This window comes from Nicotiana tabacum, chromosome 14 (assembly GCF_000715075.1).
Source record: "Nicotiana tabacum cultivar K326 chromosome 14, ASM71507v2, whole genome shotgun sequence".
NCBI lineage: Eukaryota > Viridiplantae > Streptophyta > Magnoliopsida > Solanales > Solanaceae > Nicotiana > Nicotiana tabacum.
In genome coordinates, this window is record NC_134093.1 from 3,228,703 (window position 1) to 3,244,106 (window position 15,404).

At 35.8% G+C, this 15,404-nt stretch overlaps 1 protein-coding gene across 5 annotated transcripts; it reads left to right on the top strand.

The window, feature by feature from the left end:
• Nucleotides 1–3,671: 3,671 nt before the first annotated feature.
• Nucleotides 3,672–10,952, top strand: LOC107774812 (uncharacterized). 5 transcript variants are annotated; one of them, XM_075229220.1, is made up of 5 exons: nt 3,673–4,015; nt 4,397–4,562; nt 8,181–8,219; nt 8,356–8,525; nt 10,219–10,952. In XM_075229220.1, exons 4-5 carry the CDS (start codon nt 8,360–8,362, stop codon nt 10,764–10,766), a joined length of 714 nt encoding a protein of 237 aa, XP_075085321.1. In that variant the 5' UTR covers nt 3,673–4,015; nt 4,397–4,562; nt 8,181–8,219; nt 8,356–8,359; the 3' UTR covers nt 10,767–10,952. The 5 variants fall into 5 exon arrangements, with proteins under 5 accessions (XP_075085323.1, XP_075085324.1, XP_075085321.1 ...); XM_075229222.1 differs by lacking the exon at nt 4,397–4,562 and having other exon boundaries at nt 3,672–4,015; nt 8,360–8,525; XM_075229219.1 differs by lacking the exon at nt 4,397–4,562 and having other exon boundaries at nt 3,674–4,015.
• The last annotated feature ends 4,452 nt before the right edge of the window (nt 10,953–15,404 follow it).

Below are 15,404 nucleotides of genomic sequence, written 5' to 3' on the forward strand. Positions count from 1 at the left end.
AGTATCTGGAGTCGCACAATCTCACCTAACCTATCAGCGTTAAGAAGTTGGGACAATAAAAAAAATTCACAACTAATTATATCCCAATAATTTGGGATTTCACAAATTCTTCGTTTGTTTCAAATTATCTGTTATATTTCTCTTAATTAGGAGAATTTTTTGACTATGTTAACCTTATTTATGTTTAGATATCTCTTAATCTTATCATCGTACGAATTGAAATACGAAAACACCATGGTGGAAATTCGTAGGAATAAACATTTCTTTTGTTTTCTCTTAAAGTTGTTGCCAAAAAATAACTTAAGACAGTATTTTGTCTTCAAAAGGTCATGTTAGTGTGACTTGTGGAAGCATTAAACAACGAAGATGGTTGTTGCCCTGCATCTTTTCTAGATTTTTTTTCGTTTCCTACTCGGAATCCCATATCCGTATTGGAGTCCGATTATATCCGAATTCGTGCCGCATAAAGTCCCATTCGAAGAGAAGCGCTCCCTACCAAAAAAAAATTCATACCCCCAAGGCTCGAACCCGATACCTCTACCAACTGAAGAAGGGTCATTTGATCAGCCTACAACAAAAAGAGTTTTAAAGAAAAGAAGAAACACAACAACACAAACACTTACATGTGGGGTTCCAGGCCTCAGGGAAGCCAGCAACGTCAGACATCACGATCTCGGTCCTGACGAAGAAGTACTCGAGCTAGAAATGTCGACTACCATTGTTATCTATATTCACCAATAACACTTTCCTCCTTGGTGGCGAAGATTCAACATTGTTCCTCGGTAGAAATAGGGGTGCGAAAAGATGAACCAAATGGTGCACTGTGACCTCGACTTTGGCTAGTTCAACGAACTTCGCCAATATCTTGATCACCTTGAAAACGTAGGGGACGAGCTGCGCATGACACACGTTGTAGTGGCGGAAAAACTCTTCTACCAGCAGAGGGAAGGGGGACGAGTAGTCGATGGTGAACGGATAGGCGTAGAGGGAACAATATCCGGGATGATAGACCTGCACTTCATCATCACCAATAGGAACCAACTCCGCGTGGTCGGGAAAGCCAAACTTAATCTTAAGCTCAGCTAAGTGCTCAAACGTTATCGTGGATTGGAACTTTTCCAGTCACCACTTATGGTGATTTTTGAAAATCAGGTGTAACGTCAGGGTATCGAGGTATAATCTCCTCCACAAAGGGGAGAGTTTCATCCTCAACTGGGGCGACAACATCTTCCACATGAACGGGGAATACGACGTCCAAAGGAACAGAATAATCATCCACACTGGTATCAGACGGAAGGTCTGACATAGTCATGCAGATTAGGAAGGAGACAGAGAAGGAAATCAGAAATACGGCGAAACCGTATGAAAAAAGGAAATTCCAAAAGATAAGTGAAGAGAGCGTAAAAATTTGAATTTCGATAAGGTCATCCTTATTTATAGAGTTTAAAGCACCAAAATCAAAATGGTTCTCCATAATTGGAATGTGAATCGAAATGGCAGAGCTAATAAGAGATCACGCGAGAATCGACGCATTGCATCGGGAATTAGCGTCACTATGACGCATGACGTCATGACATCACTTCTTTCGTTAGACCAAATGGTTCCAACAAATCACCCTAAATATTCAAGGATTTAAAATATGCGGCCCACGAAGAACCATGTCGCATGGTCGTCACAACAAAGACAACCAATGTCATATGTTCAACGAACTCGACTACAAAGACGATCACGAACGATATTATCCGCTCATTGAACTCGCCCCACGAAGATGACCTCAACAAGCAGTGGGGATTAACTGTATGGGCCAAAAATTATCCTAGTTACGTATGGGCCAAATCAACATTAGGAGAGCCTTTGAAGGCTGCCACGTTTTACCAGTGTAATTTCAACAAAGGACGAAGGCGAGGTCGAGGAGTCAACAGATGTCTTGGTCGAGGACGAGCGCTCTCCTTAACGGAGCAGTAACAACTAGTTTTAGAGATAAGACTTTAAAAAGAATATTCTAATGAATATACGTGGAATCTGTACAATTAGGGATTTGTGGTCCATGTTCCTTTATAAATATAAAGATATGTATTTATAGGGGGATGGGACGTTCATTGTAAAAGAACAACACTTTGACATTCTTTGAAGATTTTTGCTTTATAAACATAACAAATATGTTTTTTCCTCATATCTCACTTTAACCATTCTCTCACGATCCGAGAGGAATACTAATATTCAATGGTTTTTCAATCACTTATCATTGTTAGGAGGAACATCACCAGATTCAACCCTTTTTCGGTTATCCCACTTCCATTTATTTACTTAAATGCCATTATATTTTATTTATACTATTTAATGGTGCCTTGTATGTTCTTGGGTCATTAAATAGGAAAAATACCTTTGCTCCCCTAAACTTGACACATATTATAAGTTATAGCCTTAAACTATTCGTGGTCTTAATTACCTCCTCAACGTGGCCTTTTTAGAACCATTACTCCCCTGGACGCTAATGTGACAAAGAGTGTGGGTGCACTCGCCTGCCACATGGATTTTTCTGTATATGTGGCCTTTTAAAAAAAAATATATATTTTTACCTTTTTAAGTATGTTACTTTTTTGGATAATCTTTTTTTAAATTTGACCTGAAAATAAAAATTTATACAATTGAAATAAAATAGTCAAGGCATCTAAAAAGTTATAAAAAAAATACACATGACTTTTCGTTTCTTCTGACATCAGGCACTTCAAATTGGATTATGAAAACTCCGGTTCAATTTTTCGGTTATGAAATACCAACCCAAATAATCTCAGTTTGGTTTATTTTATTAGAGATTTCAGATTAATTGGTTTAGTTATTTTGAAAATTTTGTTTAAACCTATGGACATCTTCTGACAAGAAATAATGGACCTCTACATAAAGTATTTATGTCAAATTGCCTAATTATCTCATTTCCATTATATTCATTTGAAAATTTGATAATTGCAAGTGCAAGTGTAAATCCTTGACATGACAAAAGGATTACAAGAAGAAAAAATAATTTTAAAAAAAATATGAGATAACTGTCACGAGTATATCTTATAAATAGTCAAGGCATCTAAAAAGTTATAAACAAATACACATGACTATTTATTTCAAGTAAATCTTTATTTTCAGATCAAATTCAAAAAAAGATTAACTAAAACTTTATTATTTTTAGCCAAATAAAAAATCTAGCCTAAATAATGTAGTTCTATCCAAGTTTTATTATAAACTGTATTCGAAAAAAATTATCCAAAAAAGTAACATACTTAATAAGGTAAAAATATATTTTATTTTTAAAAAAAATGCCACATATACAGAAAAATTCACGTGTCAGGCGAATGCACTCACACTCTTTGCCACATGAGCGTCCAAGGGGGTAATGACTCTCAAAATGCCAAGTTGATGGGGATAATTAAGACCACGAATAGTTTGAGGCTGTAACTAAAATCCGTGTTAAGTTTATGGGGGTGTTAAGGTATTTTGCCCATTAAATATTATCATTGTTACATATTTATTGTTATATGAGTCATTATTGTCATGAAATCTGTTGAACGAACTTTCGGATTAATATTGGCTAAGATTAACCCTATTATATTAAAAAATCTAATAGTTTAAACCTAAATCAAAATTTTAGATCAAACAATAGTAATGACCTCGATCATAAATTTAGCCTTGGCACCAATTTAACTAGAAAGGAAAGGCATGCCGCGATGCCAAATTTGCCAATAGACAACACAGTGCAGCGCAAGGTTATGAAGTTTAAAGCCACAACCATAGCAAATGTTCCTTAACGTTGAGCGTAGGATCTTTATTGAACTACTTGATCTGAACCTTCTTGGATAGTAATCCAAATCCTAAACTGCTACAGTCTCTCCCCCCTACAGACACCTTTTCACAGAAAAAAAGGAAAAGAAAATCATCTCTTCCTTTTGTTCTTATTTTAACCCTAGAAAGAAACCCATTTGTCTTCAACTGTTGCTGGGTTTGGATCGTTTCCTCCAGGACACGGGTAAACTAATTCTATATAGTATTTGTTTTTGCAATTTCTATAATATTTGTGTTTTGTCTAAGAAACAATTTCAGTCTTTGAACCCTAAAACGAACATAAAATTGGGGCCTGCAATTTCTATTTGTTCCTCCTCCTTTGTGTTTGTCGAAGCAAATTTTCAGCCTTTAAACTCTTAACCAACATAAATTCTGTAAAAATAAATATAAAAATCCAATCTTTGGAACTTTTTTCTATTTTGGTAAATATTTTGAACTTGGGATGATCCTGCTCTGCTATAATATATTTTTGGATTACTACTTTTTTTTAAACTATTATTTCATTCGTTATGACATTGAAGGGAGCCTTGGGGCAACGTTAAAATTGTATCCGTGTGACCTATAGGTTACAGGTTCGAGCCGTGGAATCTTCCATTGTTTACTTGCATCAGGGTAGGCTGCTTACATCACATGTGGTCCTTCCCCGGACCCTACGTAAACGAGGGATGTTTCGTGCACCGGGTTGCCTTGCCTGTCCGTTATGAAATAGACTTACAATTTTTGACTAAAATGTAATGTTTCTGCAAAATTTATTTACTACTAGTATTTAATTAAGGTAGTGGCATGTAGTTGTTTGGTGCCGTTTTCCCCTTAATTTCCTCATATGATTGATTGATTGCTTCTGAAGTTAATTTTGGATCATAAATCTCTAACTGAATTGGATACCTCTTAATCTTATCTTAGTACGAATTGAAATACGAAATAACCATGGTGGAAATTCGTAGCAATAACCATTTCTTTTGTTTTCTCTCAAAGTTGTTGAAAAAATAACTTAAAGACAACAAAAAATGTAGTAGTTGTCACAAAAATATTTTGTCCTCAAAAGGTCATTTTATTGTGACTTATGGAAGCATTTAGCAACAAAGACATTGTTGCCTTGCATCTTTTCTAGATTTTTTTTAAGGTTTCCCACCCCGTATTCGGTACCCGTATTAGAGCCCGATTATATCCGTATTGCTTTCTCTCAAAGTTGTTGCCAAAAAATAACTTAAGACAACACAAAATGTAGTTGTTGTCATAACAATATTTTGCCCTCAAAAGGTCATTTTATTGTGACTTATGGAAGCATTTAGCAACAAAGATGATTGTTGCCCTGCATCTTTTCTAGATTTTTTTTTGTTTCCCACTCAGAATCCGGTACCTTAATTGGAGCCCGATTATATCCGAATTCGTGCCGCATAAAGCCCCATTCGAAGAGAAGCGCTCCCTACCAAGAATTTTTTCATACCCCCAAGGCTCGAACCCGAGACCTCTACCAACTGAAGAGGTCAGTCAATTAGTAGCTGCAGAAAGAGAAGGGTCATTTGATCAGCCTACAACAAAAAGAGTTTTAAAGAAAAGAAGAAACACAACAACACAAACACCTACATGTGGGGTTCCAGGCCTCAGGGAAGCCAGTAACGTCAGACACCACGATCTCAGTCCCGACGAAGAAGTATTCGAGCTAGAAATGTCGACTACCCTTGTCATCTATCTTCACCACCAACACTTTTCTCCTCGATGGTGAAGATTCAGCATTGTTCCTCGACAGAAATGGGGGTGCGAAAAGATGAACCAAATGGCGCACTGTGACCTCGACTTTGGCTAGTTCAACGAACTTCGCCAACATCTTGACTACCTTGAAAACGTATGGGACGAGCTGCGCATGACACACGTTGTAGTGGCAGAAAAACTCTTCTACCAGTGGAGGGAAGGGGGATAAGTAGCCGATGGTGAACTGATAGGCGTAGAGGGCACAATATCCGGGACAATAGACCTGCACTTCATCATCACCAGCAGGAACCAACTCAATGTGGTCGGGAAAGCCAAACTTAATCTTAAGCTCAGCTAAGCGCTCGGTCGTTATCGTGGATTGGAACTTTTTCGGTCACCACTTCCAGTGATTTTTGGAAATCAGGTTTAGCGTCAGGGTATCAAGGTATAATCTCCTCCACAGAGGGGAGAGTTTCATCCTCAACTAGGGCGACAACATCTTCCACATGAACGGGGAATAAGACGGCCAAAGGAACGGAATGATCCTCCTCACTGGTATCAGACGAAAGGTTTGACATAGTTATGTAGATTAGGAAGGAGACAGAGAAGGAAATCAGAAATACGGCGAAACCTTATGAAAAAGGAAAGGAAATTCCAAAAGAGAAGTGAAGAGAGCGTAAAAACTTGAATTTCGACAAGGCCATCCTTATTTATAGAGTTTAAAGCACCAAAATCAAAATGGTTTGCCATAATTGAAATGTGAATCGAAACGGCAGAGCCAATAAGAGATCACGCGAGAATTGACGCAATGCGTAGGGAATTAGCGTCACTATGACATCATGACATCACTTCTTTCGTTGGGCCAAATGGTTCCAACAAATCACCCTAAAAATTCAAGGATTTAAAATATGCGGCCCACGAAGAACCATGTCGCCTGCTCGTCACAACAAAGACAACCAATGTCATATGTTCAGCGAACTCGACTACAAAGACGGCCACGAACGATATTATCCGCTCATTGAACTCGCCCCATGAAGACGACCTCAACCATCAGAGGGACTAACTGTATGGGCCAAAAATTATCCTAGTTACGTATGGGCCAAGTCAACATTAGCGATGTAATTTCAACAAATGACGAAGGCGAGGTCGAGGAATCAACAGATGTCTTGGTCGAGAACGAATGCTCTCCTACTTAATGCTGCCTTATGTGTTCTTGGGTCATTAAATATTATCATTGTTACATGTTCATTATTATCTAACAGAATCGTTACGAAATCAGAACAACCTTTCGAGTATTAATATTTCCTAAGATTAACTATATTCTATTGGAAAATCTAATTATTTAAACTTAAATCTAAATTTTGGATCAAACAATAGTAATGACCTCTATCATGGCAATAGACAACATGCATCGCAAGGTTATGAAGTTTAAAGCCACAACCATGGCAAATGTTCCTCAACTTGGACCGTACTTGATCTGAACCTTCTTGGATATTATTCCAAATCATAAACTGCTACAGTCTGACACGTGCCCCCCCCCCCCCTCTTCCTTTTGTTCTTATTTTAACCCTAAAAACCCATTTGTCTTCAACTGTTGCTGGGTTTGGATCATTTCCTCCAGGACACGGGTAAACTAATTCAATATAGTATTTGTTTTTGCAATTTCTATAATATTTATGTTTTGTCTAAGCAAAAATTTCAGCCTTTGAACCCTAAAACGAACATAAAATTGGGGCCTGCAATTTCTATTTGTTCCTCCTCCTTTGTGTTTGTCGAAGCAAATTTTCAGCCTTTAAACTCTTAACCAACATAAATTCTGTAAAAATAAATATAAAGATCCAATCTTTGGTTCCAAAGTTTGGAACGTTTTTCTATTTTGGTAAATATTTTGAACTTGGGATGATCCTGCTCTGCTATAATATATTTTTGGATTACTACTTTTTTTAAAACTATTATTTCATTCGTTATGCCATTGAAGGTGAGCCTTGGAACAACGTTATTGTCTCCGTGTGACCTATAGGTTACGGGTTCGAGCCGTGGAATCAACCACTCGTGCTTGCATCAGGATAGACTGCTTACATCATATGCGGTCCTTCCCCGGACCCTACGTAAACACGGGATGTTTCGTGTACCGGGCTGCATTGCCTGGCCGTTATGACATAGACTTACAATTTTTGACTAATCTGTAATGTTTCTTCAAAATTTATTTACTAGTGTTTAATTAAGGTAGTGGCATGTAGTTGTTTGGTGCCGTTTTCCCCTTAATTTGCTCATATGATTGATTGATTGCTTCTGAACTTAATTTTGGATCATAAATCTCTAACTGAATTGTGAATATCTTATCAGCTAATATTATCATCATTCGAGTTTGATAATTGTCTTCAGCTAATATCATCACGAGGACAAGTAGTTTGGGTTCTTGGAATTAGGTGGGAAGATTTCCAAGAAATTGATAATGTTTTGATTTTGACTGTGTGAATTTGATTGATTCTTAAATATTGATGCTGCCATGAGTGTTTTATTTATTCTTTGCTTAGTTGCTTTCTTTTGTGGGATTTGTTTGTTGAAGCACAAAATGTAGCTATACACTTTTGTTTCCAATTGTCCCTCTGCATTTATTCTTTTCTACATTTTTGCTTGTTTTTGTTCTGTTGCAGCTGTGAACTTTATGAGAAGAAGTGAAATCCTGTTAACAGGTTCTCCAGCGTATCCTTCTCCTTAATTTTATCCCTTTCTAGTGAACCTTATATCTCTTTAATGTAAGACTGGCAAAACTTGTATCAATATAAATAAAAAATTTATAATTAAATGTATGTATCTATCTATCTGCAGCTAGATGGGTGAAGTTCTTCCTCTGTGTGCCTCTGCTCGTGGCTTATTCCTCTGCACTTGGACGGTTTCCTATCAGAAGTGCTGGCAGAGCTTGAAGACTGTGGTTTCATTTGTTAAGAAGTTTAGGTGGGCATGGCCAGCTTCATTGGGTGGTCCACCATCCGGTGGTAGTAAGTCTCTTTACCTAAAGATTGATATTATAAGGTTCAACCTAGCGGTTTATCACATACGAACAGATAGATACAAGTCTTATAGATCTGTATAAGGCTTGAGGTCAGAGACCATATAGGGATGTAGTCACAGCATGATTTGCAGGACTTATGTGAATGCTGATTATATGTTGGTAAAAGAACTTGGGAGTGCAAAGGATATGTCATTGAGATTCCAAATTCTAGTTTGCGCGACATCGTTGACTTTTGCAAAGTTCCCAACCATGTAGGATGTTTTTCCAGGTCCCCCAAAGTTAATGGTTGAAGCAACACTTGCGGACATGGTGTTTGGCCTGCAATAAATTTTTGATAAGAATGGTAGCCCAAAAAGGCAGTAGGATTTTTAAATATTATCCAACTAGGCTGGCATGTAAAGCTTGTTTTTTTCCGTTTACCATAAGCTTCTTGGAGGCCAAGGCCACCAACATTCTTATGCTTCGTGATAATGTCGGAATTTAAGAGGTGGAGCTTTTTTTCTCTTTGTATCAGTAGAACCCCAGAGTTACTTTGGGTTCTATTAATAATCTTGGTTATGCTCTTTCAGAGATGTAATGCATAACGTGAGTGGGAATACTGCTAAGTGAAGATCTGGCAATTGAGGAATGCATAAGTTTGATAATGTAGTCAGTCTGTTATAGTCTTGTCATTGACATTGCCACAAATTTATGAGATTTTATTTGAAGGGGGAGGTAATAATAGTGTGCATCAAGTTTGTGCGTGCTGCTCACTCCCATTTGGTCATAGGATTTCCTTTGAAGTTCTTTTATGAAAAAGTTTCTGTAAGTATAGCTTTTCTGGTCGAACCCGCCCAACCCAACTAAGAAGAACCGAACCTGACAGACACATCTTTTTTGTTATGAACCAGCCCCAGCCCAATGTCTCACAAGTAGCTATTAGGCTGACTGCTGAGAAGAGCTTTTGGGCCGAGAACAAGTAATAGGGTCAAGTTAAATTGAGATCCAGGTTGAGTATATGACGCAAGGATGGTTCTGTTAAAAGGGGGACTGGTCGGTTATTTTGGGATGAGGCATATTGTTGAGGAAGGTGTCAGCTTCTCCTTGTCTTCCATTCTCTGAGTCTAATCTTCTTATTCCCTTCTTCTATCTATCCCTAGTTACTTTACTTCCTGCAATTTCTATTGTAATTCTGCTACTAAGTTGTTGCATTTTGATATTTGAGTTGTAATCACATTTCAGTCTTATTAATAGAGTAGAGAGGTTCAGTTACTGTTACTCTAGATTTGGGTTCATTACATTTTTCCTTTTGGGAGAGTACTGTAACACAGGTTTTACATAGCTATTCCTGTCTCACTTATGAAGAGCTACTTCAACGTTTCCTTGGTCATTTCTAGCCATTACCTTTCTGCAATTTGACATGTTACAGTTGTGAAGATATTTACTAAACTTCTTGGTTAACCATACTCACGAAAAAAAATGAGTAGCTTTATATGGTGCTTTCTTGCTTGAGCGTCAGATCAATGCCACAATTACTTTACTGATACTCTTTGGAGACGAGATACTACTTTTTAGACTTTGAAGTGGTGATTTTTTGTGTAAAGTTGCCCGCTCCAAATTTCCAATTGTGCTTGTTCATAGTCTCTTGTGCTCGATTTTGTGTTTTTGTAACTTTCTTAGATTTTTCTCGTGTTTTTCAGGGCCTCTCGTAATGGGCGTTGAGATGTTGTGGTGGTCTTTGGGCATCCTTCCCTACGGTTGCATGGTCGCTGCCGTTCTGAATTTTGTTCGTTATCCGATATCTCTCATCGTACTAATTATGTTAGTTGGGAGCTATTTTTTTCATTTGGCTGTGCTATACTCTATTGTTTATTGGCATCAGCACATGCCTTTCCGGTTAATTGGTGCCAAGGCGAAATTTATGATTGAGGTCATTCCTATGATAACTGCAGCAGCCTTGCATCACCTTTTGGAGTTCAATTATGGGTATCTCGCTCTACTGCTATGCTGCACCACATATTTTTACGCCTTTGCCCACTTCTTGCACTTAGCATATGATATCGGGGGAATAGACGTATTGCTGGGAATAGTCATGCAGGTTCTTGCTTACATGCTGAACGTAGAATTGTTAGTTAGAGCTTTGGCTTTGAGCTTCTGCTTTGTTTTATGTTTCTATAGATACATGACGTATTGTGCTCCTGAACTACCTGTTCCTCGTAAAAAGGAGTTGGAGCAGCTACCTTGTTGATCTGAATGTGTCCGTAGAGGACTAATTTCGTGTACTTTTTAATTTATGATATCTCATAATTTATGAGCTATTTTAGTCTTTTTTGTCATGTAATCTATCAGGGCTTCTTTGTCATGTAATCTATTTTTTGTCTGTTTAATCTATCAGGACTTCTTTCACCTTTAGCCGAGGGTCTATCGGAAACAATCTCTCTTGCCTTTCAGGGTAGGGGTAAGGCTGTGTACATCCTACCCTTCCCAGACCTCACTTGTGGTATTATATTGGACGGTTGTTGTTGTTGTCATGTAATGTGCCCTTAGTTCACACCTCTGCTGTTCTTGCTTATCTTGTGCCCTTACATGTATAACCATATCAATGGAGAAAAGGACAAACATCTAGATAGCATTCTTTATAGCATTCTTTATATGTTCTTGGCTAAAACTTAAAAGAGTACATTGCTGTAGGCCTGCAGCTGCAATACAAACTTCTCACAAAAGTGTTATTTGACTAAAGACGATCGGAGATTATTTGTGTTGGTATTTAGAGTCTGTTTAAAAATTTTGATCACTTGAACCACATTTGGGTTGTTTATATCGGAATAGAATTAAAAATTTGAAGAGTACTTTGTTTAAAATTTCAAATTACTTGAATCAGATTTGGGGTGGTTTTATCGAAATTGAAATTGAAAATTCGAATGATACTTTATGAACAACATTGAAAAATTATGCCAACTGAATATACATTGTTGAACAATTTAACAAACAAATCGATTGCAGATATATAACGTCATGCCAATTTAGTAGAGTTTGGTGAATAGTTGAATAAGCACGAAATCATGCCAACCGAGTAGACTTTTATTTACAATTTAACAAATAGGTCTAATGCATATAACATAAAAGTTAGGTAGAATTTGGTGAACAACTGAACTATACAAATTCGATCCAACTGAATAGAATTTATGAACAATTAACAATACAGAATGAGTAAATATAGTATAAAATCTTTCAATCTGGTAAAGAAATCCCTGAAGAACAAAAACTGTGTGCGGATCCGAAGCTCATATTAAACACATTAAAAATAAAAATAATATTTAAAGACCAACCCTTATAGGGTCATCTTATCAATCACCCCCAAATTTTTAGCCGGATGAATAGACTTCCGGCTAAATTTGTTCTAAGTTTTAATTTACGCACCTACATTAAGAGCTCGTTTGGTATGGGAGATAAGGAATAATTAATTTCGAGACAAAATTTAAGAAGAGTTTATCCCATGTTTGGTTGGGAGAAAATTACGGTATAATTAATCCAGGAATTAGTTATCCCAAAATTGTAGTTTTATTTATCCCCATAAAAAAGTGGAATAACTAATTCCGGAATTAATCCTGGGATAACTTTTTCCAACCAAACGACCCCTAAGGGTTTAATCCATTGGATACCGTATAATATAGCCATTGGAAAACAGACATAATCAAAGAAACAAAAGGTCAAAACCTGAACCTACAAAAGGAAAAAGAGAATTTAAATTTGTTTCTTATCCAAGAGGTATATTTAAATTTCGAAACACTTTTAAATATACCAATAATATGCCACATAATTCAAGAATTTAATAAATAGTAAAACATTTTTTATATAGTATTTTAAAAAGGGCGGGCACGAGGCGAGGTATTTTATAGGATATAGCAAGGTGCAAGCCTCGAGGCGTTGGACTTGAGCCCCATGCGTTTTTAAAATTTTAATATTTTTAAAATTAATATAATAAAATATATACTAAAATAAGACAAAATTACAAAGAGATTTTAGAAATTTAAAGAAATTATAAAATAAATGATACAACTACTTTATCTTAAAGCTAATTTGCTCAGCAATTGACTAAATATTTAATCCAAAATTGCTTTATACAAAAATTATTAGACTTTGAAAAAATTGAGTAAAAATTTATAAACTAACTTAAAAGAGCAAAATAACTTAAAAATAAAGAACCAAAGTAGGCACATAAATCAGATGCTTTGAACCAGAGCGAATCATGAAGGAAGATATGTTTTTATTTTATAGTTTGCAAATTGGTCATTTTTTCTTTACGCGATAGAAGATGAAGAGAAAGAATAAAGTATTTCTATACTCTTAAGTTCCCTTTTTTTTTTTTTGTTGCTTTTAAGAATGTAATAACAAGTTGAATTTTGTGTTTTTAGTATTAAATTAATGACCTTTTTAGTAATTTTAATCTTAATTTGGAAATATTTTCTGGCTTCCGCCCCAAAAGAAAAACTTGTCCAACGCCTAAGCGTACGTCCGTAACAACGGAGTTTACACCTCTTGATACTTTCGCTCCATCGGATCTCCCTAGTGTATTTTTACTACACCTCACCCTAGGGCTCGCCTTAAAAACCCTTTTTACCTCACTGTTTTTATAATGCAATAGGGAAAATCTTATGGACTTAAATCTGATTTAATATGACCAAATCATATAGTGTGTATTATAATTTTAGAATATTATGGTATGTCTGATTTGGATATTGTATTCCAAATCAGAACATTATAATGTGTTTGATTTGAATATTATATTCCGAATTAAAAAAATTGTGAATTATGTATTCCAAATTAGAATACTATAGTATCTTTGGTTTGAATAATGTATTTTAAATTAGAATATTGTTGTATATTTTCAGAATATATGGAAAGATTTGGAGTTATATCATGTACTAATACTTTTGGGATTAATGTAATTTTAAAATTGAGGTATATCATGAAAGTAAATTTCACGAATGGGTGTATATCATGAAACCTTCCCCTGGGCCTCCAATTCTTTGTGGACCCGTTTTCCTTTATGAAGAATTAATACAAATAGACACCCCTTGATTTCTTAAACTAAAAGTAGCCGGGGGATTTATAATGTAGGTAAAATTCATGTATAATATGTGTATAACTATATATAAATAATATATAATCTATGTATACCGGTTAGAAAAAATAAACTGTGAATCTGGACGGCTATTTGTGTAACAATCCCTTTCTTTATTGTGTCTTTATGATTAATTTTCTTTTTCAAAATTATTGAATATCATAAGGTCAAAAAGTATAAAATAGTTATAGAAAAGGAAACATAGCTATTTACTCGCGGATTTGTCACGATCCGAAATTCCCACCTTCGGACCGTGATAGCGCCTAACATTTCACTTGCTAGGCAAGCCAACGTTAGAATAATATTAACCAATTTTTAAACAATCTTTAAATTATTAATAATCAAAGAAACAAATGCGGAAGCAAAGTTTGAAATATAGTGAAATAAATAACTGTGTCTAAATACCATCCCAGAATTGGTGTCACAAGTGCACGAGCTTCTAGAATAAATACAAATAAAGGTCTGAATAAAATAAAGATGTCTGGAAATAAACACACAACTAATGTAAAATAGACGGGGACTTCAGAACTGCGGACGCCATGCAGTTATACCTCAAGTCTCCTATGGTAGCTGAAATCCGAGCAAGTCTATGGTACGTCGTTGGGACCAACTCCAAAATCTGCACAAGAAATGCAAAGTGTAGTATCAGTACAGCCGGCCCCATGTACTGGTAAGTGTTGAGCCTAACCTCGACGAAGTAGTGACGAGGCTAAGGCGGTTCACTTACTTTAACATGTGCGCAATATTAATAACAACAACAACAACAAATAATAGAAATAAACCAGGTAACTCATTTATAATAATTGAAGCCAACTCAACAGTCATAATTCATTATTATTTCAACCAATTCTGTTGCAGCGTGCAACCCGCTCTCATAATATATTCACATTCAATTCTGTTGCAGCGTGCAATCCGCTCTCCCAATATATTCCTTTTAATCAAGTCTGCCATATATTTATTTCAATCAAGTATATATATCCAATATTGGCTTTTAAATAAGTCTATTGCGGTGTGCAATCCAATCCCCCAATATTGACTTTTAAATAAGTCTATTGCGGCATGCAATCCGATCCCCCAATATTGACTTTTAAATAAGTCTATTGCGGCGTGCAATCCGATTCCCCAATATTGACTTTTAAATAAGTCTATTGCGGCGTGCAATCCGATCCCCCAATATAAATATATTTACTTTCATTTCTGTTACGACGTGCAACCCGTTCCCCCAATATATATAACTTTAAACAGCTCATAATGTAAATAAAAATTACTCCAATAAATACCACATCCAATGAGAAACTATTAAGCATCAAGACACACAATAATTAAAATTTATTTATGAACAAACAATGGCAATAATAATTTATTTTGGAAATCAGGGAGAAAATAGACAGTTTAATATTTAATATGTTAAATGTCAAGTAGCAATTAGTGCACATAATTCAAATAAGCATGTAGCAATTATTACAGGAATTTAAGAATTAATATTTGGCATAGAATAAGAGAGAAACAATTATTATAACAATTAATTAATGTATTAAAAAAATTTGGGATTTTCAAATAATTATGCAAACAATTAATTTGACGACGTATAGGCACTCGTCACCTCGCCTATACATCGTTCACATGCTGTTCACATAACAATTAATTTAAGGGTTCTATTCCCTCAAGTCAAGGTTAACCACGACACTTACCTCGCTTTGCAAATTTCAATCAATTATTCAACCATATATTTTTCCTTTTAAATTTGTCTCTGAAAGCTTC